This window comes from Labrus mixtus, chromosome 3 (genome assembly GCF_963584025.1).
Source record: "Labrus mixtus chromosome 3, fLabMix1.1, whole genome shotgun sequence".
Lineage (NCBI taxonomy): Eukaryota > Metazoa > Chordata > Actinopteri > Labriformes > Labridae > Labrus > Labrus mixtus.
Window position 1 is genome coordinate 7,823,433 of NC_083614.1, and position 23,387 is coordinate 7,846,819.

General features: G+C 40.1%; 1 protein-coding gene across 2 annotated transcripts in view; it reads right to left on the bottom strand.

Moving 5' to 3' along the window:
• Nucleotides 1-778: 778 nt before the first annotated feature.
• LOC132957140 (unconventional myosin-VIIa) overlaps nucleotides 779-23,387 on the bottom strand; it is a 29,170-nt gene continuing 6,561 nt past the window's right edge. The window contains exons 15-48 of one of the 2 annotated variants that reach the window (XM_061030545.1): nucleotides 22,911-23,080; nucleotides 22,674-22,814; nucleotides 22,428-22,586; nucleotides 22,235-22,327; nucleotides 21,661-21,755; nucleotides 21,482-21,566; nucleotides 21,180-21,398; nucleotides 20,235-20,444; nucleotides 19,932-20,138; nucleotides 18,954-19,118; nucleotides 18,151-18,450; nucleotides 17,910-18,070; nucleotides 17,703-17,829; nucleotides 17,483-17,602; nucleotides 16,623-16,796; nucleotides 14,185-14,412; nucleotides 13,924-14,091; nucleotides 13,715-13,832; nucleotides 11,721-11,847; nucleotides 11,443-11,606; nucleotides 11,154-11,335; nucleotides 10,949-11,070; nucleotides 10,707-10,861; nucleotides 9,744-9,897; nucleotides 8,606-8,761; nucleotides 6,907-7,012; nucleotides 6,687-6,800; nucleotides 5,927-6,014; nucleotides 5,714-5,820; nucleotides 5,261-5,446; nucleotides 3,335-3,451; nucleotides 3,064-3,147; nucleotides 2,097-2,216; nucleotides 779-2,006 (exon numbers count right to left, since the gene is read on the bottom strand). In XM_061030545.1, coding sequence (XP_060886528.1) covers nucleotides 1,914-2,006; nucleotides 2,097-2,216; nucleotides 3,064-3,147; nucleotides 3,335-3,451; nucleotides 5,261-5,446; nucleotides 5,714-5,820; nucleotides 5,927-6,014; nucleotides 6,687-6,800; nucleotides 6,907-7,012; nucleotides 8,606-8,761; nucleotides 9,744-9,897; nucleotides 10,707-10,861; nucleotides 10,949-11,070; nucleotides 11,154-11,335; nucleotides 11,443-11,606; nucleotides 11,721-11,847; nucleotides 13,715-13,832; nucleotides 13,924-14,091; nucleotides 14,185-14,412; nucleotides 16,623-16,796; nucleotides 17,483-17,602; nucleotides 17,703-17,829; nucleotides 17,910-18,070; nucleotides 18,151-18,450; nucleotides 18,954-19,118; nucleotides 19,932-20,138; nucleotides 20,235-20,444; nucleotides 21,180-21,398; nucleotides 21,482-21,566; nucleotides 21,661-21,755; nucleotides 22,235-22,327; nucleotides 22,428-22,586; nucleotides 22,674-22,814; nucleotides 22,911-23,080 — 5,015 coding nt within the window. In that variant the 3' untranslated portion in view covers nucleotides 779-1,913. Of the gene's footprint in view, nucleotides 2,007-2,096; nucleotides 2,217-3,063; nucleotides 3,148-3,334; nucleotides 3,452-5,260; nucleotides 5,447-5,713; nucleotides 5,821-5,926; nucleotides 6,015-6,686; nucleotides 6,801-6,906; nucleotides 7,013-8,605; nucleotides 8,762-9,743; nucleotides 9,898-10,706; nucleotides 10,862-10,948; nucleotides 11,071-11,153; nucleotides 11,336-11,442; nucleotides 11,607-11,720; nucleotides 11,848-13,714; nucleotides 13,833-13,923; nucleotides 14,092-14,184; nucleotides 14,413-16,622; nucleotides 16,797-17,482; nucleotides 17,603-17,702; nucleotides 17,830-17,909; nucleotides 18,071-18,150; nucleotides 18,451-18,953; nucleotides 19,119-19,931; nucleotides 20,139-20,234; nucleotides 20,445-21,179; nucleotides 21,399-21,481; nucleotides 21,567-21,660; nucleotides 21,756-22,234; nucleotides 22,328-22,427; nucleotides 22,815-22,910; nucleotides 23,081-23,387 lie in introns of both variants that reach the window. The other variant, XM_061030544.1, reaches the window with a different exon arrangement.

Below are 23,387 nucleotides of genomic sequence, written 5' to 3' on the forward strand. Positions count from 1 at the left end.
GCCTGTCTCAAGTGGACATTTTGAGGAACTGCACCGGGGGTTTCAGTATAGAAGTAAGAGGTGATTTTTTTCTCAAAAAACATTTGGACCTTGTCCCAGCCCTCTGTGTTGTGATTGGCCAGGGAAGGCAATTGGCCAAACACAAGACTTTCTCCTAAGAAGAGCACTGTAAACATTTAACTGAACTCATTTTGAACCTGTCGCAGTTTGGTCAGTTCAGAACCAAAACTAATTTGTTATGTTTAGAGGAGATCATTGTTCAGGCTGAGATATTAAACATACAAAATGTAGAATTTTATTAGAATGTTTGCACTAAAATATCTAAATATATTAAAAAGTGACTTAAACTATGTTATATATATTTTTTGTTGAGTACTTACATTACCTGAAATATTTCCAAAAGTTATCAAAGCCAGTTATCCTTAATTTTATATTTGCAATGAGACGTGTCTTCTCGTGGCGGCCTGCAAAGACAGGCCAGATATATTTAAAGTTGCCGTGGAAACCAGATGTTACATCAAAGACCGCTACATCAAAGACCGCTACATAAGGAAGTGGTAACTGCTACTGAAAGCTGCTGTACTGTTGCTGTATATCCTGCTGTGATAAAAATGTCATGTAAATTATACTTTGATACATTGTTGGTAAACATATTCTCTTCCTCAGGTCTGTTTCGCCCGTTTGTCTTGACTACGGCATCTTTTGTTATGGATTTGAATCGGGATTTTTCCACACCGTTTAAGTCAACTTTTTCACAAGATGCAATAAATAAGCAACATTCATATTAAAGAATACCTTTATTTTCACAATTGGCTTCAATGGTTTTTTAAAAGAAGAAAGTGCATGAAACACAATAAGTGTTGGATCTGAGTGATGGATATAAATGTGTAGGAAATCTTCAAAGGGAACCTTGATTATTATTGAAGGCATGCAGATCAATATTGAAGGTTTGAGTCTCATAAATCTTTCATGATAAACAAATAAAATGAAGGTTTACAAATTGGACTGATTTGTAATTAAAGATTCCTTAATTCATCACACGTTTCTAATTAAAGGAGCACTATGTAAGATATCTGCTGAATTCAATGATAAAGTGACCTAACTTTATCATCAGACAACAATGCTGCAGCCAGTAAGTCCCCCTTCTAAGTTTAGATTCCTGTCCTGAATGGACTGTTTTTGTTTTCACCAGAGAAGGAGGCAGTTTTACACGGCCGTTTTGGACACCCCTGGATTTGCCATTTGCAAACAAACAGGTGTTGCAGTGATGGAAGCAGGCAAGCGAACTGGTTCAGATATAACTGATTTTACCTGACCGAAAAAGCCTCTGCATTTTAGAAATGTGCTCAAACTAGGATAAATATTGGAGATACTTTTGAAAAATAGAGAGAGGTTAGAGCGCAGAAAGGTTCCAAGACCGATGCAGAGCTGGCTAAACACTGAAGCTTCCATGTCCGCGTCATGGCAACCCACATGCGCATCAGCTCTCGGAAGGAGGGGGCGGGGGGAGACAGCTCTCTCCAATATGAAATGCAGTACACATTTTAAACGCTAGGTGTCAGAGTTACATATTGCTCCTTTAATATTTGAAAATGAATGTTTTATTTGAATATTATAAACCTCATTCAACACGAGATTCTTTCCCTGAATTAAGGATTGGAGAAACTGTGTCCAGAATATGTGTTGTTCACTTTGGAAATGTTATTGCATAAATGCCAAAGAAAAATACAATACAATGTAGGACTCTACAACTTCTGTAAGGAGCTGATCAATTATCATCAATACAAAAAAACAAAATGTTGCTGCTCTGCCTCTTTGTGTGAGTATGAACTAAAAGTTGAGTGTGTCTGTATTAATCTGCAGAAACAGACAGAAGTTTGTGTCGTCACACACTTGTGTCCCTGCGGCTCAGCTCAGTTGAAGCGTTGGTTCCTGGTTTGTACTGCCTTCCTCTCTCTGAGATACATGTTGACATAGGAGGTTATAAGATCGTCCATCTTGTAACCCTTTAGAAGAAAAAGACACAGTGGTGAAGAACAGAAATCAAACGGACAGTTTATCACTTAAAGCTCATGTGTGTGTTTAATAGATCTTACCAGCGAGGTTTCACACAGGAATTTGCTCCCCTTCACTAAACTGCCGATGGTCATGTGGAAGTAGGTGCTTCCACTGCACCAGTTAGCAATGCGATTAAACGGGTGATTTGCCAGAACATCCTACACACGACAAAGGGATAGTAGTAGAATAGTTAATGGTAAAATAAATATAGAAAAATTATGTGAAGGGAATTCTCTTCTTGAGTCATTTTGGCCTCTGTAAACCTGGGACATATATTTACAAACTAAAAGTTGCTTCAGTAGATTTCTTACTCCTGAGTGAGCTGATGGCATTGATAACCTTTGGGGCAACTCGACTTAACAAAGTGAGTCCAATAAAGTGTTTGTTTTCTTCAAACGGACAGACTCAGATTATTTTTTGTAACATCTGACAACATTTCCCTAAAAAATACAAACCGCTGTTTGGTTTTAGATGAAGATGGATCTGAGTGGTCACTTTCTTTGAGCCAACAGACTCCATTGACAAAAACAGTCATTTTAACCACACAGAACAAGAGAGGTTCTTGTCTACAGCTGATGTGATGGGATCTTTTACCAAAGTCACATAAAAACACAAACAAAATAACTGATAGAGGCAGTTATTGAACAGGAGATCTGTGTCCTATGAGGAAAAATGATTGCTGTTGACAATGGAGATTGGTTGCTTGAAGAAAGAGATATTAACTCTGTTCCATAGTTTAACAAAGAGGAGTTTAGTCTAACAAATAGGGCTATCTAAACAGGGATCGTTTCTGTGATGTTGTCAGACTCTGAGGATAACAAGATGAGCCTGTCAGTGGAAGAAAGAAGTACTTTGGCTTGTCGATTTGATACATTTTCCAATGATTATTGCACCATTTAGGAACAATTTAATGTAATGCTCTAGTTGTTTGTACGTATGAATGATTTAGAAAAAACAAAACATTAAGAAGAAAGGCTTGGTTTTAAAAATGCTAGTTTTTCTCACCTTGGTTTTAGGGTGGATGATGGTGAGTCCTTGCTTGCTGATTGCTATTCTCACAATATCTGGGAAATTTTGTTCTGAAGTTTGCTGAAAAGAAAAATGTGTAGAGCAAATGAGAAAACGCTTTGTTACAGTAGATTCTGAATATTTGCACATAAACAACAAATGCACCACTATCACAAAGGGTGGGAGGAGCTTGAAGGCAGAGAGCGAGAGCATCATATAAATGAGATAAATAATCCCTCCACCAGACCAAAAGGACTGCAGCTCTCACCTTCACTTCAAAGAATGCACAGCCGAACGTCGGCCAGCGGCACACCGCCTTCAGGAAAGCCACCACAGCTTCTTCAACAGTCATACCAGCTTGTTTGTTAAAAGAGGCGACAATAGTCTGAAATGATAAAAAAAACATACATCACAGCATGATGCAACACTCTGGCTCTTAAGGAGAAATGTGCATCCTGTTAATGAGGTTAATGATTGTCAACGCCCCCACAGCCTTCAGGCAGTATTTGTCAGAGAGCAGAGAAAAGATCACAGGGATGACATAATGGTGCTTCTGTTCATATAAGAGATGGTAAGGATAAGGCTGGCTCTATTCTAGACGTTTCTCATTGTCACAAATCTCATCAATAGATCAAAACATGCATAAAAGAAAGCCAAGTTAATCTTATTTCTCTGTGCTATAGAGCTCCAGTGTTGACAAAGATCACATCAATGAGCAACACTGTTGCACCAACTAACACATTTTCTCTTTTCACTGAATGAAAGCAGTATTTTTTTCTAAACATTAAACCCTGTTAACATAAATGAGCAGCATCAATTTATTAATCCACAACTTAAAATAGCCCCCAACGAATGCAGTTGGTTCATGTTAGCTTACGTGTTTAGGTTAAATATTTTTACCTTTTCTAAAAGTTTACGATATATTTGAAAACTATTCATGTGTTGCTTGCTTGTGTTTAACTCTTTCAGTCAAACTTTGACTTTTGTTAAATTTTCCTCTATACATCTGATTTGTGGAAGTGTCAACCTGTCAAATGGCAAACAAACCAAACAACACAATCAGAACCAGGGCTACATTGATGGAAACTGTGGAGCATCAAAACGCAGAACGACTGTACATTTGGACAGGAAAACCATGGGCAGACATTTGTGTTCCCCTGGGGGTGAATCCTATTGACTTTGATCCCTTCAACTTCTCTCTTGTGTTGATGATATCTTTAGAACGGAACAATTTATGTTGAGAAATGTAGAGTTACGTACTATCTGGTACAGATATTCAGGAGGGATTGTAAAACCTTTGATGATCCCCTGACTTTTCTCTGATTCTCAAACTAACAAAACTCTTGAGCCCTTTGTTCATGGCACCAACGTCTCGTGAAGGAAGTAACTGAGTGGAGTAATATTTGTGCTCTAGAGATGAATACAAAGAGAGAAATTGTATTTGGTTCATGCTGCTCCTTTTGTTATCTGTAATGCAGGTGCAGGTGTCTTCTTCTTAGCTTAATGAAGATCCTCTTTCATTAGGTATTTGGACGTTCATATTGATTCCGCAATAGCCTAATGTTGGTGTCCCAGTCTGAGAATTCACATTGCATTACAGCGTTGCAGAAGCACGGCGTGTAGATAAACAGCAGGAGCTCCACATTGTAAATAGCAGTTGAATTTTAATTTCTTGCTCATTGCACACTGCACTTTCACTTTTATCATTTTTATCTGGAAGATGGAGCATCTCTGCTGGGCTTCATGTTTCACGTTTTATGTACTTATGCACTTGATGTTTGGATTATTTATTAGTGTTGTTTATGTATGTCCAGCTGCAAACAAATTTCCATGTGGGGACAATAAAGATACCTTTGACCTTTGACTTAAGGTCAGACTAAATCACTCTTTTGTACACCATCAATCCTTGAAGTAAATATGGAGATTAATCCCAGAACAAAAGTACACTGAAGGGCCTTGAAGCCTGTGTTGATGTTTAAAATGCTGTGTCAAATGTGTGCATCTTTGCATTTTGCCATTTATTGTATGTTGTGTATGGAGCTGCTGTGATGTAAGACAGATTTCAGACTAAAGTATCATCAATCAATCATCGACCTACATGGCTGTGTAGACTTCAGTAGGATGTATAGTATTTGTCAGACAGGCAATCAATAAACCAGATACATAAAGGAAATCGGTAAAAAGAACCTGATACCTTCTTCCACTCGTTCTCAGACATGGCCTTCAGCTGGTCTAGAGGCACCAGCTCTTTCAGCAGCTTGGGAATCTGGACCAACTGGGTTTTGTCGTTGTTTACTTTAATTCTTAAGAGCAGAGCAGCAATGTTGACCATTTCCTCTTTGGTGCAAACGTGATATCCTCTCAGGTACTTTGGCACCTCCTGGGAGATAATAAGATATTATAACAAGTATTTTTAAAACTCACTACAAACAACCCAAACCCAAACCCAAACCGTTCAGTAGAAGGAAACACTCTGAAGCTGAAACAGTCCTTTTGCTCATAATGAAACTAAAAGTATCAGAATGGAGGTCATATTGTTTCATCTATTTGACAAACTACACTGTACTTAATGGAAAGATCTGGCTTTCACACGATCTGAAAACTCTTGTTGGCATGGAAAATGTGACGGTGGCTGATTCAAATTCACCTGAGGGAAATGGAAGATAAGATCGGCCTCAGTGTCTCTGCCAGGGACCACATTGAACCACAACTTCCTCATGAAGAACACAAGGTACGGTACGTTCACAGGTCCACCTGCAAACACAAAAAGACACACACAGATCAAACAGGTTCTTTTTAATGAAACACAGAGACACATCTAAAGAAAAAGAGTAGCACTTCGGGTAGATCATGTTTTTACCGTCTTTGATCCTCTTGGCTTTCTTAGACCAGTCTGTGATCTGCCTCAGACTATCGAAGAAGTAGTCTGTGTCATTCAAACTGAGAACCTGAAATCAACACATTGGCAGACTTTATAGTGGAGTGGAAATGTAACGTGTGAATGTGTGTGTTTTTAATAATCAACATAATCTCTTTTCTCTTTTCTGTGGAAGCCATGCATCCATACACATTTGACTCCATTTTCCTGTAATAACAAGTAATGTTCCCTTTAGCGTGACTTGTTTATTATTATCTCAGAATAACAACATTGTGTGACGGCCACTCTGCCTTGTACTCTTGACTGCTGCTGTCTCTCTGTGCAGGGGCTGCAGACTTGGTAAGCAGAGTAATCAGTACGCTACACACTGTGTTTGTTTTTAACAAGAACTCTTCTGTCTTTCCACAAGTGAAAGTTTACATAGTGTGAATATTTCTAGTTCTATTTTATTACTAGCAGGAGATGATCTGTTTTAGATAAGCTCTTGCAACTCAATAAACTCGATGTGGTTTTAGGTGAGGGTGGTTTGCTTTCACACATGCCAAACAGAAAATGTTGGTAAAACTGACAAGAGTGAGATATTGTTGTTGTTTTTGGTTTTATTGTTGTTGTGTATAAGGTGTTTATTGTTTACAATGAGAAATGAAAACAAAGCTTTATTCGGTTATAGGAACAGGACGATGGAGGAAAAAGGTAAAGATATTTTAAAAAATGTGCCTTTAGTGACATGTGTCAAACAAACCTTGTCATGTGTTTTGACAAAAATGCTGAATCCGTCTGCTGAGGCCAGCTTGAGCTGTTTGCTGATGTTCTGGATGAGATCCCTGATCCTGGTGCTTGTCGCCACCTCAAATTTCTGAAAATGGAAACAAGGAATCACAGCATCACTGGTTTTAAAGGAGAAAATATTTGACCTGGGAATATTCTGCAAGTTCACATATACATGTTTGTCCGTGTCGTACCGCTTCTGTTTTGTTAGGAAAGTGGATTTTGTGGAAGATCTGCGTGCTGTTCTGTTGGATGGCATCGACCTCGACCTGATGAGGTGGCAGCTTCCTGGGCTCCAGCCTACACAAGCACAGCAGATGCTAAGTGACATGGTATTATCTTTAAAGGTCATGTTTAAACAGAAGTCACAGATTCAATTCAGTCACAAGAAGAGCTCACACCCTGTTACTAAAATTGCAAACCAGAATGCAACAACATCGACAAACTGTGAAGATGAAAAAAGATCCTTTTGTCACTGACTTTATAACACTGAATGTGAGCACAGGATATTTATAGAGGAGGCCGTGCAAATGCAATTGTGTTGTCAAAATGATACAAGACATTTGTATAAAAACATCATTGTTAGCAGTGCTGCAAGGTCAGGCTTAATGGGTAATGAGGTCTTTTATGAATTGTATTTTAGGACTACAAGTTACCTAAAGGTTTGCAGATGTGTATCCGGTTATAGTGAAATCCTTGGAAGCAGGTGCGTCCGATCAAAGTTCATCCTATAAAAGTTCTAGTTCATGTCATCGACAATCTCTGATTATTTGGACAAGATAACAGCGAGATGACTAAACAGATAGACCTTTCTGACAAAGAGTCAAATGCTTTTTTTTTTTTTAAACCCAGAAACATCCATTACTCGACAAAAATGGCAATTTGACCCCGCAGTAGACTGGAGCAACTCGTCTCCTGTTGCCTTTCTGTTCTCTTTTGTTGTTGTTGCTGCTGTGTGTTACACCGGTACTGTGTCAGATCATTCAGAGCAAGACTCAAGATTTGTATTTGTCACATGCTCAAACAGATGTGCAGTGAAATGTAATGACTGTTCCCTAAAGCCGTGCAATAAAAGCACTCATAAATGACAGTCTCAGAACATATATACAGTAAAATGTAGAAATATATCATTTAAAAAAGAAATGTATAAAAAATGTACAAAATGTAGAAGATGTAAAGGATGTAGAGGGTGCAGTGAGAAGTGTCCGCGTGTGAAGTGTCCAACGTGTCAAAGCGCAATGTGCAGAGTGTAAATGTGTGGTTTGAGTGCATCATGTACGTCACAGTCACAGTTCCAACTATGTTGATGAGGTGTTATATTTTGACCAGAGAAGGGCAGAGTTCACAGCTCTGACAGCCCAAGGGAAGACTCTCTTCTCTCTGTGTCTCTCAGTGTTCGCCTTGACGTGATGTAGGCATCTTTAATAAATAATTTTAATAAATCAAAATAACAGAAAACCTAACTAATAAGCAACCATGGACCAGAAACTCTGATGTTCTCTGAGGAAACATTAATGTTTTTCTACAAGGAGTCTGGGGGCTCTGAGGAGGGTAATGTAATGGCTATTACTGGATCCTTGCCGTGATTTTGTCAGACAGTTGGAACAACAATCTGAGCTTCAGTTTGACAAAAACAAGCACATACTCTGATTATGCACAATCCTCAAGAATCACTTTGCACCCGTTAGAGCCTGTTTCATAGCAGCTACTGCATTTTACTGAAGCAAGGCACACAAACCCCACAATATGTTAAATATCTAAACAATTACATCACCAAAGTGAGCTGCTTTATAAATGATGCTGTGACACCTCTCTCATCTTATACACCTTTCTTCTACATGTGGGGAAACACACAGTGTGTTTGTGTTATGTATAAAACAGAACTGGGTTAACCTCAGTGAGCTCTGCAGGCGCTGCAGACAGTCGGAGGTGAGGGGCTCTCTGCGACGGGAATCCAGAAATCGCTGAGTGTGTTTCAGAAGTGACTGGGTGGGAGGAAACAGGCCGCAGCAGAGCCACATCAGCTGCCAGCCCTGCTCTACGCTGAACCTGAGGTGGAGACAAATACATGTAAGACACTATAAAGCATTTCCTTTCTCTTTAGGGTTTCACTTTTTTTACTGTTTATACTCTTTAATGAAAGAGAAGTAAACAAGGAGATCCCATTTCTTTTGACTTCACTCCACCAGTCAGTCAGGTTCTTCATTTGGATTTAATTCTGAGTTCCTAAATTTAACAACGGCCATTGCTGCCGATTCATGAGTTAAAAGAAAAATGAGAAACCTCCTGGTGTCCCTGATTACAGGTTGACATGTTTAAAAGTCATTTGAAGCCCATGCTGTCAAGTTAAAAGGATGTACAGCTCAGACACACATTTAAATCAAATAGATGAATAATGGACCTATACTTTGAACACTTTCCCTTTGTACAATTACAAACAATGCAACATTACAGCAGGGTTGTCACAGAACCAGAATTTTAATCTCTGATACGATAGCATTACAAATCAAACACTATCCTGTTTCAATACCATGGCAACCAATTTAAGCTCAAGGTCATTTCCTGTTTTTAATAACCAAACTCCTGCACACTGTTTCAATTGCATGAACACAATGAAAATGTTTTGGTACTGAAAAGTTGCCAATGTATTTGTGCAATTTGGTATAACCTCCTCTTCTCTCTCTCTGTTCATACAATACATAAAAGTCATTTTTATGTTTTTATGAGACACCAGAAGGACTTGAAAAAAGTGCTTAATGACTAATAAACAGACAGTATGCTACTAATTAGCATGCTAATAAGCAACTAGTTCATGGTGAACATTGTGAACTTCATTTTAAAGTTTTAACAGAATTTTTATTAAAGCAAAGAAGAAATTGACATTGAATTGACTTAAATCATGAGTACCAAGCAGGACTTGACAAATACTATTTCCCTTTTCATACAATTCTTTTCAAGCATGGAAGATTTTTCATCAAGCACATTTTTATCAGATTTAGTGAAGCAGTAAAGTGAAATAGGAGAAGCGTACCTGTTGTTGTTGATGGTCATCTGCTTCATGATCTGGCAGTAGATCTCATCCCTGAGCACTTCGTGTTTGGTGGCGGGGCCGAAGATCTGGTCTGTGAGCTCCAGTGGACTCTGCATCTGCTTGGTGGGGTAATCTCCCATATATTTCAGGATCGGTACGCAAACGTTAAGGACGAGTACACCTTCTCAAAGTCAACATTTAATCAAGTAAAAAGAGTCGGTGATGTCAGAAGGTGATTCTGAAGACAGAAGTTGCCTCTCAAGATTAAAAGTGAAGCCTTTACGAAAGTCCCTTAAACCTGCATTTTTCTTTAATGTCCACCAGGGGGCGACACCACTGGTAGCAAGGACAAGTCGGTTAGTTTAGAAGTAAATAACATTATAAATTATAATTATTACTGGATTTTTCTCAGTTAACATTATCTGATTTGTGTTGAGTTTAAACATTTCTTTGACACTAATATTAAAAATAGAATCAGGGGTAATATGAAGGTGGGAGCAGCTCAGTGAGTAGGGGGGTCGGAGCATCCCGGTTGAAGTCCTTCTACGGACCAATAGTATGGAAATTGGTCTGCCTGCTGGAGAGGTGCCAGTTCACTTTCTGAGCCCAAATGCTGGGGGCGCCCTTTTGTGTGCAGCCCCTCACTCTGACATCTCTCCATTAGTGCATGTCCATAGGATCCTGTTTGTGTATTCCATGTGTGTGAGTAGCATGTGCAATAACAAAGTCAAAAACTGAATTTTCCCTCAGGGATTAAAAAAGTATGTCTTCTTCTTAAATTATTTCGGGGCTGTCAGCGGCTCCACACGTCCACAATTATTGCTTTACCAAGTTATGATACATATCACAATTTTAAATCAAACAAAAGGAGGTCTCTAAAAAGAAGCCAAAATAAATACTGGTATGAACACATAATAATAAATGTCATTTTTGGTTTAAATAAATCTGGTGAGCAGAGGATATCAGTGAAGGCCAGACAGGCTTTGTGGCTGAGCTCGGGGTTTCCCACCAGTTTCTTGAGGAGGGGCTGTCTGATTGGCTCTCTGGAGTTCGCCCACAGCTTCTCAGGAGCAGAGTTTCTGGAAATCACCTGACGGTTCACGTCCTTTGTGGGCTGCCTGTTGGATTAATGATACAAGACAGATATTTCTTTTACTGTTCCAGTAATCATTTTCCTGATAATCAGCTTGTGAACTTTGTAACACCTGAAGTATTCAAGGGCGAATTCCTTCAGCGTGAACGGAGCCAATTTCTCCATGGTTCCTGTTTCCTTCTGGTTTGCCTGTATGATAGTCTTCCTCTGGTTAGGGGATAAATTGAGGAGGCTCTGAAAGAAAGAAAATGCTTTTAATACTCCAAACAATCTTGAAAGAATAGAGCTTCTAAGAGTTGTTTTAGATGTCTACCTACCATGACCTCGTTTGTGGGTTTGCTGAGTGTGGGTAGGATTAAGATATCTTCAGTGGGGACGGCTCCTGTTTTTTTTGTGCTGTCATTTTGGCCCTTAATCCAGCCCCGCTGCAAAGGAAACTCATCGTCTTTGATAATTATAATGAGCGCTCCTTTCTTGAAGCTGAGCAGTGCAGGGTCATCTGTAAAGGAATGGAAGAAAGTTCAGAAAAGAGTCAGAAGAAGTGACTTCAAAAGAGATATTCTAGCTGTTAAAAAACATAAGAAGAAAAAACAAAGGTCCTCTGACCTTGTGAGGCTTCCTTCAAAGTCACAGCGTACTGAGATCTCTCCATCAGTCCGCTGAGGAACATCGTTATCAGCTCCGCCATGTCTCCAGCTGCAGTCCCACTCAGAGTGAAGTCTCCTTTCAGGGTCAGCAGATTCACTGCCTGTCCAGACGCTTTACCCTCCCTGTGTGGGCATTAAAGCCGAATCCAGTAATGGCACACTGTTTTCTAAATCTGGACTTTACCTCTTCAAACTCACACACACTAACACTTCCTCCTCCTCTGGTTCAGTCTCTACCTGATGGTGTTGACTCCGGTGACCTCGGGGAAGGAGAGCTCCAGCAGCCTCCTCTCTCTCTCATCCAGGAAAGTGATGCCCGTCCAGTTTATGGCCACAATGAATTTGTTCTTTGGCAGCGCAGGCCCTAAAACAAACACCAATGATGGGAACAAGAAGCAATTAATCATGAGTCAGGGGAGATAAGACGGCAATAATGACATATATTCCTGCCGAGGATAAAGAGTTGCTTCTACTTTTTATGAGACGTTCCTCAGCCACTCTTACAAGGAAACAAAAACATTGATTGCAGCATGAATGTGTGCAGACATAGAAATCTCTCTCTCTCACCCTCCTCCTTATAATGAATTAATCACATATTTACTCGATTAAAGCAGGGATTGTAGATTTATTTCAGGTGCAGCATTTTTTTCATAATTATGTACAATTAAAAGTAATCCACACCATGAAGTCAAGCAATAAACCTAATGCTCTGTCAAAGTAACAAAAAAGATCAGCTCCTGTGGCTGCCCTGGGCATGTTAGAGGTCCATCAAATCATTTCATGACGACAGAGTTAAACTACTCGATGGATGGCTTTCCTCTCTGCCAACCTGTGCACACTCTGTCTGTGTTTCCATTACACATGGCCGGAGTCTTACAAAGGGCAAAGTGAGTAAAGACTTATAACATCGCACAACAGTGGCAGAGGAAGTTTGACGCACAGACACAGTTAGCAATGACAGCCAGCTCCTCACAGTTTCTCGTTCAATCCAAATTTATTTTTAAAGCAAAAAGTCGACCAAAGGGCCCGACAATCATACATACAAAAACTAAACAGGAGTGAGTCTAGAATCCAAAGAGAGAAGAAACATTGTTTCTGGTCCACTTATTCACTCTGAATTGAACACGTTGTTTGAGTCTTGACCCCTGTTTCATTGTGTTTCTATCAATAGTTCTGTGTATCTCATTCTGACACAGGTTTGTTTTTATGGGGGGGAACATTTGATTTATTAAATTCCCTCCAGGCATTGCTTAGATACCATACACTGAAAGTGACTTTTGACCTCTGGCCATAAAAACTCATCGGTTCATTTTTGAGAACAAGAGGACGTTTGTGCCAAATTAGGAGATTTTCCTTCAAGGCGTGCTGGATGAAAATAACGCCTCCAGCCACGACTATCACCAGAGTGCTATAAATTCACTGGCATGCAATGAAAAGATGAACAACCGACTATATGATGGATGGACTAAAGATTAAGCATCATGTATTACACAAGTGTAAACATAATAACATTAAGAGTCAGCTTTCTCTGTGAAAACAACAATTCAGTGGAATGTCATAATGTGAAGAAATTAAAGGGCACATATTATTCTCCTTTTCAACAAGTTTTTAAATAAGTCTCAGAGATCCCCAAAACATGTCTCAAGTTTCCTGTTCTAAATCCACTCTGATCCTGTATTTGATCATGCCTATACACCCCTCTATTTCAGCCCTGCTCAGAACAGGCTGTTTCCATGTCTGTAGCTTTAAATGCAAATGAGCTGTGTTTGACCACGCCTCTCAAGAAGGGCTCAAGTGTCTCTGACTTTTTCACACCATTCCCTGTTATTTACAGACTCAGAGGGCAGAACAAACACCTAGCTGTGGGAGTGTCACCCACCTGGAGGAGGGGTTACTGCCCTTTGTGATGTCATCAAGGGAAAATCTCACACAAACACACATTTTCTGAAAAGTGCAGCAGGCAAAAGACAGAGAGGATGGACATGCCAAAAACAACAAAAACTGAAAGTTCCTCACTTTAAAGGATTTTATTCCTTATTTGTTGAGTGATATATATATATATATATATATATATAAAACAGCTTGTATATCATCTTAACACTGTCATAAATCTATGCCAGATATGGATTCATGAAATTGCAAATAATTGCAATTTCTTGAAGAATAGATTATTTTAACTTAACAAAACAAATCAGAGAGACTGGAAACATCAGCTGCTGACAGATCCTTACCTGACAGTTTGACAACTTCAAAGAACCTTGAGAAGAACATGGGCCACTTCTCTCGGGCATAGTCCACCGTCTCCGCCTTCACTGAATCGGTCTTTTGTCTTGAGCTCAAATATGAACCCTGGTGTGATTTAAAAAAAAAAGCTGAGGTAAGCATTTAACCAACTGAAGATCATTATAGATTTTATTTATTTGAGTTTTATGTGACTGACCTGAGTATGAGCGGTGCTGACCATCTGCACCCACTTGGCCTCTGACTTTGCCTCCAGCAGAGAGTTGTTGATGCAGTCCTGAACCGTTTCCTTCACATGTTCTGGACTGCTGTCTGAGCCATGCTGGACGTATAAATGTTTGGCAGCCAGCTGGACAAGGTCATCCTCCTGTGGAGGTGAAATATGAGAGGGGAAATGTCAAATATAAATCAGATAAACCAGCAGGAGTAATGTCAGATAAACATATACATATAAGCCCACCTTTTCACTCTGGTACTCCCCAAACTTCAGGCCATGGATGATTTGTTGGTAGATGAGGTCTGTGCTGAATTTGTCTTCTTTGCAGTCATGCCATGGAGTGAAGATCTCCTTACGGAAGAAGAGACGCCAGGGAGTGTGCTGCTCCTGCCCTCCTCTCCTCTTCACCTCCTGCTCGCACTGAGAGATGGCGTCCATCACGTGCTCCCGGCCGCTGCCCAGAGCCCACACCTGCAGGATAAAACAACATCTGAAGTTATTGATACTAAAACCAAGAAAGCAGGAGAAAGGACACTTTTTGGAATGTTATTTTTAAAAAGAAGTATTTAAAATGAGAAACTATGTATGGCTTTGACCCACTGAAAACTGCACAACCTTATATTAACAAGAACTCACAATTGAAGTGGATTATTTCTAAGTATAAGTATCTTTAAGAATTTTTCTAAATAATTTATTTAGCTGTTGGCAGGTGATGAGTGGCACAAACAGTGAACAGTCTGCAGCTTACAGGCTGTCAAGTTCTCCAAACTCCTAATAGATACAGATCAATAAATCCACTTAAACTCATTGATTCTGCCAATAAATCTGCATATTATATTTGTTTTTATTAACTGTGAGTACTTGTTCATCTTTAAGTGCTTAAGCAGTTTTTAAACTAAAAGGAAAATAAGTAATAAGCTTGACATCTTTGTCTGAATTGTGTGTGTGAAGCAAAAATAAATTCTGTTCTATCTTTTTGCCTGAGTAATCTGCATGTTTCTCTCTTTGTTAACCCTTTTTATTCTTACTCTTCATGTATTGGGCTTTGTCGGGGCAGAACAGGTGTGGTTGTTTGAACACTAGATGTGTGCAGGATTCTGGTAAAAGATTTTATAACATCCTGACACAAAGGACATTTTTTCTTTACCCTTTTTTCACAGAACATGATTCTTGCATTGGTGGGATGTTTTGTATTCAACTTCCTCAGTGAGAATTTGGAATCTGTCTTTTATAAACCACAGAGCATCAATAATACAAAAGAAGATCCACTATTCAATACCCTAAAACTTCAAAAACAAGCTCATCCCAATTGAAAGTCCCTTTTACTAGCCTGGTGTTGCTGCACCTTTTGACTAATAAAGGCAGCTCTCAGTTAGAGGCCCCTGTGCATTCAGTGTTGAAATAGTTTACAGACCAAAAATAAGATGAGAGCAACAAGACACAACACAAATAAAAATGAACTTCAACATCTGTCCAACAAAGACAGACTAATGTGAGTGTGCTTGAGGGTGAGAGAGAGAAGGTTAAAGGTCATCCACAGAATGTGAGCACGGCCTCTAAAGACTCTTCTGCAGGATGATCTGGATAAAGACTGAAGTGTCATGAGTTTCTGGTTTAGTTTTGTGTTTTGTTTATTTCAGAGTTGAGATTTTCTTTCTTGTTTTAGTTTGTCTCATTCTTCCCTGGTGTTGTTTGTTTCCCTTGTGTGTTTCTTTATTTTAATGTTTCCTATTAGTCTTTAGTGTTTCCTGTTTTATTTTTTTTATGTACATTACTCTTCTTGAATAAAGCTAAACAAAAAAAACAAAAGAGGATGGATGCGGCCGGTTCGGATAACACAAATGACGCCACTTCTACACTGAATGAATCAGACGAAGTAGGAACAATTATCTGCCTACTGTGTGTGCATACTGAACAGTAGATACTAACAGTGTACAGCACGGACAGTAGGTACAGTCTACTGTCTAATGACTACTGAAGGATTGTGTAGGCACTTTGCAGTTTGGATGCACCCAGTGAGTTATATATAGTGCACTATACTGTGAAGGAGGAGTGATTTGGACACAGCCTCAGTGTTCCTTCCCTCTTGTTGTCAGTTTGTCACATGTCATCCCTAAAACTTCTCCTTGTTTCCCAGTTGGATTTTTGTTTGTATCTTGATTGATACCTGGACATTTCTTTGCTAATCCTTTGCTTGCCTTTTTTGTGTGAAATAAATTATTTTGGGTCCTCCTCTTTGTTTTTGACAAACTGTGACAGAAAGAAATGTAAACTTCAGTGTGTGACAGGAGGGACGGGGACCACTCTGCTGCTTGTGCTCGCTTTGGAGATGGAAATAAATCAATGTTCAAGTTATGAAAATCTCCCTTGTGCAAAAAACTGATAGAATAACTAAGAAGTCTACACAGCTCGACAGGGCAGCACAGCACTTGTTAGTCTACCACAGTGTAGCAGGTGAGCAGAGATGAGCTGTCTTACAAAGCAAGATCAAGTTAAATATTTTTGCTAGTGTAAATTGACTATTTTATAGTCTTTCCCATCTTTGCTGTGCACGACTTCTGTTCGAAAATGCCTGTGATGGATGTCCCAAACAAAAGGCAGGTTGATTTCATAGACTGAAGTAAATATCAGCCTGGGCTTTTTGTTTAAAGATTCATGGTGCAAAGCAGAGAATGGCGTACCTTTTCATACAAGGCCACATAGAGAGAAAAGCCAAAGGTGTCCTTGAGTTTAATCTTGTTCGAGAGAGCTTGGCAGATCTCTCTGGAGGTAGAAGCCGAGTCAACGGGCAGGTTCATGGAGCGACCGTCCATCAGCTTCACCGCCACGATCATCGGCTTCTTTGTCTTGGTTGCCTGTCACAAAACAAGAGACAATAGCCCGTTCATTTAACAGTGACGAGAGATACTAAGTGTGGGCATGTTCGCTCAGATTACACAAAGAAACATTAATTTTCACCCACAGCTGGTTGTAGTGAGCCTCACAGACAGCTGGGAGGGTTAATTCCATCAAAGTTTAAAAATATACATTTCTGTAGGACTTCTGCTGCCCTCTCTGTTCTCTACAGAGGTCAGGATTTAGTTTGTGTTGCTCACAGTAGAGACAAAGTAACAGTTACTAAATCAGTCACAGTGCAAAGAAAAACTCTGGATAATCAACAAGTATTAACTTTAATATCTGAATACAGTTGAAGTCTGTTTATTAAAGGATCTCTTTTGTATGTTTAGCTTTTTTTATTTGAAGTAGATGAACCGGAGGAGGTGAAACATCTTCAGGATCTTCAACCAGTCCAGCTGCCTTTGGATCAAGCTTTGTATTTACCATTACCTGGATGACTGACAACCTACACAGACAAGCTGAAGAACCATCACTTTTTTCACATGTATTATTTTTTTATAACACAAAACTGAATACATATTAAAAAAAATCTCAGAGTTTTAATATCTTTTTAGAACAGAGAGAAATGTATCCATACTGCACATGGGAGTTGCATTGTAAAAAATATTGGTGGTCAGAAGACATAATGTATAGCTCTTCTTACCTGCAGCTCCAGCCAGGACGGAGGCTCTCCTCTCATTCCGTTCATCCTGGTGCGTCTCAGCCTCTCTGCACAGTAAGAAGCATAATCTCCGGGAGCGAAACGGATGAAGCTTTGCAGGTACTGAGGAAACAAGAACTCAAAGTTAAGATGAACAAAACATTACACCACGTGGCACGCTGATCTATGAGTCTGGCGCGGCTGGTAAAAGTGCTGTACTCACTCTTGTAAAGCGCTCACTTGGTGGGAAAATGCCCAGACACAGAGACAGCAGGATCCAGCCACGGAAGTAGCTGTTTCGGTTGTTGTTCTCCTGAAGCTGCTTGCAGATCTGACAGTAGATCTCATCCCTGGACGGAAAAAAGACAAATATTGTTTAAGTAACATTTTTAAAAAAGATGTTTGGATGCATGTTTGGATCTTCAGTTACCTGAGGTCATGTCGGACAATAGCGTATCCCACGATGATGTGAAGTTTTTCCAAAGATGTCAGCGGCCGCTCCAGAGTCGGTCCTTCACCGACCATGACGTCACTGTCCTCCTGCACGGTCTGCAGGGTGGGAGGCTTGGACACCTCCGTCAGGTCATCAGACTAAAGAAACACGACGTATCCATAAGAGATGACACTTCACAGCAACACAAAGTGAAAATAGTTCCAGGCTCACAGCTCACCTCCTCCATGATGATCGAGGGTTTTCTGAGGCCTGAAGCAGATTTAGGGATTGTGTTTTCTGGAACAGTGGAGGCTTTTCTGTTCCTGGACAGCAGGTCGGTAAATGTGGATCCCTTCCTCGCTCGAGGGCTTCCCTCTGGCACTGTGTACACCTTCGGGTTTTGAGCTGTCTCACCCGGCACGGCAGATGGCTTCCTGCTTCTTGTCAGAAGGTCAGTGAAAATGGAGCCCCTCTTGATGGGTGCTGGTTCCTCGGGTACAGTGGAGGGCTTTCTCTCTTTTTTATTCCTTAGCACCCTCTGAAACCATCACAGATGATATGTTAAAATGTAAAATACTGTGATAACAATTTCCAGTGGGGTTGTATGAGGGTACTTGTTAAAAGTAAGTGTTATGGCCACAGGACATGCTGGTCAGCTTGGCCCCTTTATTGAGAAACCACTTTGAGTAACGGCACAGAAAGTAGAGGCGATAAATCACCACAGCTTCATCAGTGCAGTACAGGTGTAGAAACATGTATAGTGCTAAAAAAGCTTGCTGATGAGCTGACAGATGTCTAACTATAGCGTTCACTAACACAGACGTTGTTTTTTTTGTTAGAATTACTAAAAAATTTGTGTTAAAACCGGTCATGTGTGCAGCTAAATATCGTCTGTGCTAGTTCTCTCACCGGTTTGTTATTAATTGGCTGAGCTGACCTGCACTTAAACTATTGGCAAGTACCTCCTACAACCCCACTTTAAAAAATAAATCCCTCTGATGTGCAAATGTAGATTTATTTAACAGCGTGCTTTATCATTACCTGGTCCAGGCCGACCATGTGGCTGAGGCGTCTGTCTTTTCTGGAGATCAGGTCTTGTGGCAGAAACCGTTCCTGTGCTGGGGCTCCTGGGGCTCTAACCTGCTTCTTAGGCTCAGGGAGGTCTCCCATGAACCTCAGGATGATCCACCACACTGTCAGAGAAGCCTAGGGATAAAATAACAGAAACATGAGTGATTAGTTGATAAGATAAACCAAAACTTTCCAAATGTACTTGCAAAATCTCAAATCTTAGCTAGTGTATTTGTCTAATTTTTGAGTCCTTCATTTGAGTTTTTTGTTTTTTTAAGATTTATTTTTGGGCTTTTTGTGCCTTTAATGGAGATAGGACAGTGGATAGAGTCGGAAATCAGGGAGAGAGAGAGAGAGAGAGAGAGAGTGTGGAATGACATGCGGGAAAGGAGCCACAGGCTGGATTCGAACCTGGGCCGCCCACTTTACCTCCCGGGGCAGAAACTTTTAGCACTTAAACTCTGAAGGTGTAAATATCTGTCTCTTTATGTTGTTGTTTGCTTTTTGTTTGTCATTGTTGTTTTATGTAAATGTGTATATGTGTGAACCACCAACCTGCCAAGGGACTACAAATGGAAATTAGCCTATGGCTACAATCCGGCATATTTACATGTTTATGTTACTTAATGTGTACTGTCAATATTTCTAAATAAATAAACAAAACAATATAGAAATAGAGATCTAATCTCAAAACACTTAGCAAGTAAACATTGCTTGCAGCATTGTAAGATAACTTATTACAAGCAATTCAGTGCTATTTTCTTTGCTTTTTATATCTTGAAATAAGATGTTTCTCTGGACTTGTCAGGTGGATGTAGCTTGTATAGAGTGTAGATAAAGTCAATATATTTTGGACAAGAAGTTAGACAAACACACTTGCTAATATCTGAGTTTTGCAGTGTATCAGGAAAGCTTAAATTATGAATGAAAGAAGTCTGAGAGAAGCACCAGAACATCTCCTTCATCTTCGTGGTAAAGCAGAGGCTGCCTGAGTCTCTGACGGATGTGGGTGGGGGTGGCCGCACCCTGGAAGTACATGGAGGCGAATTTAGAGAAGGAGTATTCATCCAGATCATCGTAGTCGTCTGTGGGAAGATTTTCCTCGATTGGGAAATCGTCGATGTCTATCTCCTCTGTGATCATCCCCTCAAATTTCTGAAAACAGATTCAAACAGTCAGAGAATGATTCGAAATGTTTTTTTGTTTTTTTTAAATGAATACAGAATTTGCAAACATTTTGGTTCCCCGAACCTCGAATCCCACGGGTGCTTGCCCCTCCTGCCCTCCGACTATCCTGGGCAGGAATTCAAACATGCGCTCCACCATCTCCTGGTCTGTGATGCTCTCAGTCTGAGCTATGGCCTCTTTCTCTTTCTTCTGCCTCAGCACTTCCTCCAAGTTTTTCTGTTTCTCCATCAAGGCCCTCTCTTCTGCTTCTCTGTCTTTAGCGGAGAGGTAACGCTGAAAGAACACAACATAAAAAGAGATCAGGACATTTTTTTTTCTTACCCTAAGGCAATAAACACATCAGTAATCATTTGCAGACATAGCAAAGAGGAATAACAATCAAATGAGTAAACACACCTTAACTGTATAATTATGAACATGATTGTGTTTTCAGCTGCTGATTACAGTGTTGTGGCATTAGAGCAGGCTGTAATTTAGTGCCATGCTCAAAGACCCTTTGGGAGAAGTCTTTGAAGCAGGAACTTCTGACACATAATCCTGTACTACAGTGATACGTAAAAAAACTGTGGATCTCAAATAACAGATACAAATATGAGTGATGTTTTGATGAAGGAATCTACACAATGATATAGTGATTTTCAGAATCAGAATCAGATTTTTTAATTGCCAAGTACATTCACACATACGAGGAATTTGATTTGTTTTTTTTGGTGCAAAGGACTAAAGCAAAAAAAGTAAAGAGGCAATTAAAAATATAAACAATAGAAATAGAAAAATAGAAAAACTCAAAATGTACAAAATGTATTTGTGATACGAATGAGTCACAGTAACAGGCATATGGAGCATGAAGGGTAGTGTTGATGAAAGGTGAATTATGTTCATTTCATGATGAAATGTTCAGAACCACTGCTCTACCTGTTCAAACCAGCACACTAAGCAGACTTTAAACTTTTTTACAATGGTCACAAATACATTTTTTTATTTCTTTACAACATAAGTTCAACTTACGTCTCGCTTCATCTTCTTGAGAGCCTTCCTTGCCAGCCCACCCCTGGTGTAAGCCTGCAGCAGGATCACAGCGTCTCTCTTGCGCTTCCACTCCTTCCTGGCGAGGTGTCCTCTGATTTGAGTCTGCAGCACCATGGCCGCCTCACGCTTCCTCTTGTACTGGTAGTGGAGCTGACGAGAGCGAACCTGAGCCTGCAGTCTCGCAAAGCCCAGCTGGACCTGGTATCGGAACATAATCCAGGAGTTTATTGGATGTTATAGGCTTACATTTTCACAACGCTTTATAGCTAAGTGTGACTCACCACTCTGTACAGCTTCCTGCCTTTGTGTCCTCTCCAGTATTTCTGAATGACGAGAGCACTGGCCTTCTGCCGCAGGTATTGTCTCCTTTAGAGGGAATGAACCATAAAGACATTAAAGTTGAATGTTACAGCAGCAAAAAAACCAAAAACGTTTCATCTTCTAGCTTTTTGTCACATACCTGTATTTGTAGCCTCTCAGGACTTTCTGGATCAGAAGTGCTTTCGTATTTAGTTCTTTCATTCGCTCCACTTCAAGCATGGTGTCGTGGGAGTCCTGAGAGAAAACAATATAAAGTGTTCAAATACCTCGAGGGAACGTTCACCAATCAAGCCAATCAATCACATTGCATATAAATTGACACAGAATGACCGTGATCTAGAAAACGCTTACATGACATCCAAATTAAAGTGAGTATGATATTCTTTATTTATGTAGTTCTTGACTAAAACAGCTAAAACAAGGGGAGGAGTTGGCTGCACCGTCCATGTAAGTGTGATGTAAACTCGGCCCCGACAACAACACAGCCAGCGGGACTCGTGCTTCTCACTCATTGTAGACAGTGATGACTCTCACAGAGGATAAACTTGATTTCTGCTGTATTTATGTACAAAATGTTGCACATTCTTCCTTTAACATTACTATTCTGGAAGTGTTTTAATATCCCGATTAATTAGGTATTCATTGCTTATAAAGTTGAAATGATTCTGCTTATTATGCTGCAGAGAACAATCCATCAAACTGTAAAGCAGCACCTTGAGGAAAATCTTTGTCTTTCCCGTCTTCCAGTCTCCCTTTCCATCCAGCACAGTTTCACAAATGCTTTCACAGCATTTCTCTTTGCTTTCCTGTAAGAGCAAAAGAAACATCAAACAGTAAATACAGCAGGAGCAGATGAGAAGGAAGGCTATCAGCAACAAAATGATCACATCTGAACCTCCCACTTACTGTTTTAGGATCACAGAGGGAGGTTTTCAGAAGGACGCGGTAGCGATCTAAAAACTCCTGGAAGGTGTAGCGTACGGGATATCCAGCTTTCCTGATCCTGATGGTCTCCATCATGCCAGAGTACCGCAGCTGACGGATGCACAGCTCTCTGTCGAACAGCTGAGACACAGAGGGTCCACTTGTATCAAACGGTTTTAAATCTTTTTGAATACTTTTGGTTGAGTCACCACTGTTTGTTTTCCTCACCATGGGCTTCTTGAAGTCGTTGGGTTTGATGCAGCGTATGAAATAAGGCTGGCACACAGTCAGTGTCTTCATCAGGGAATCCAGAGACAGACGAAACTGTCCGATCAGAGTCGGCACGCGCTTCTTGCCATCCGGCGCTTGCTGTCAGACATGAAAAAAATATGAAGTGTGAGTACATACCTTCAATGAAGGTATTTTTAAGGTGTGTCTGATGCTGGAGCTAAAGGTTGCACTGACTCGAAGGCTGTTGCTTGCCGCGGTGATGACCATCCTGGGGTTGACGCTGCTCTTGATCGTACTGGATGACAGCTCTTTTTGAAACACCTGTTTGAGGAGTTTATTGGCAGAGGTCTGCACCATCTGAATCAGATCTGTGCTGAGGGCGTCACGGTTCTTCTCAAGGAAACCTCAAAACAAAAAAGGCTTAATCAGAAATACAAAGAGAGACAAAGTACAATTTACAAAGCACTAAATTTTGGATTAAAATAGAAACATCTATGAGTCATATCTGGGACTCAGTTGTTCAAACAGCCGAGCTAAAACATCGACATCCTGTAGAATCTGCTTTCATGTCTTTCATTTTAGGTTTAAAAACATTTAAGGACACCAGTTCCTTGAGCTTTAAGTAATTCTGCTACTGATTCCAGGCTGAGGGTGCAAAGTACCCAAAAGCCCTTTTTGCAATTTCTGTCCGAGTGTTTGGGACAGAGAGCA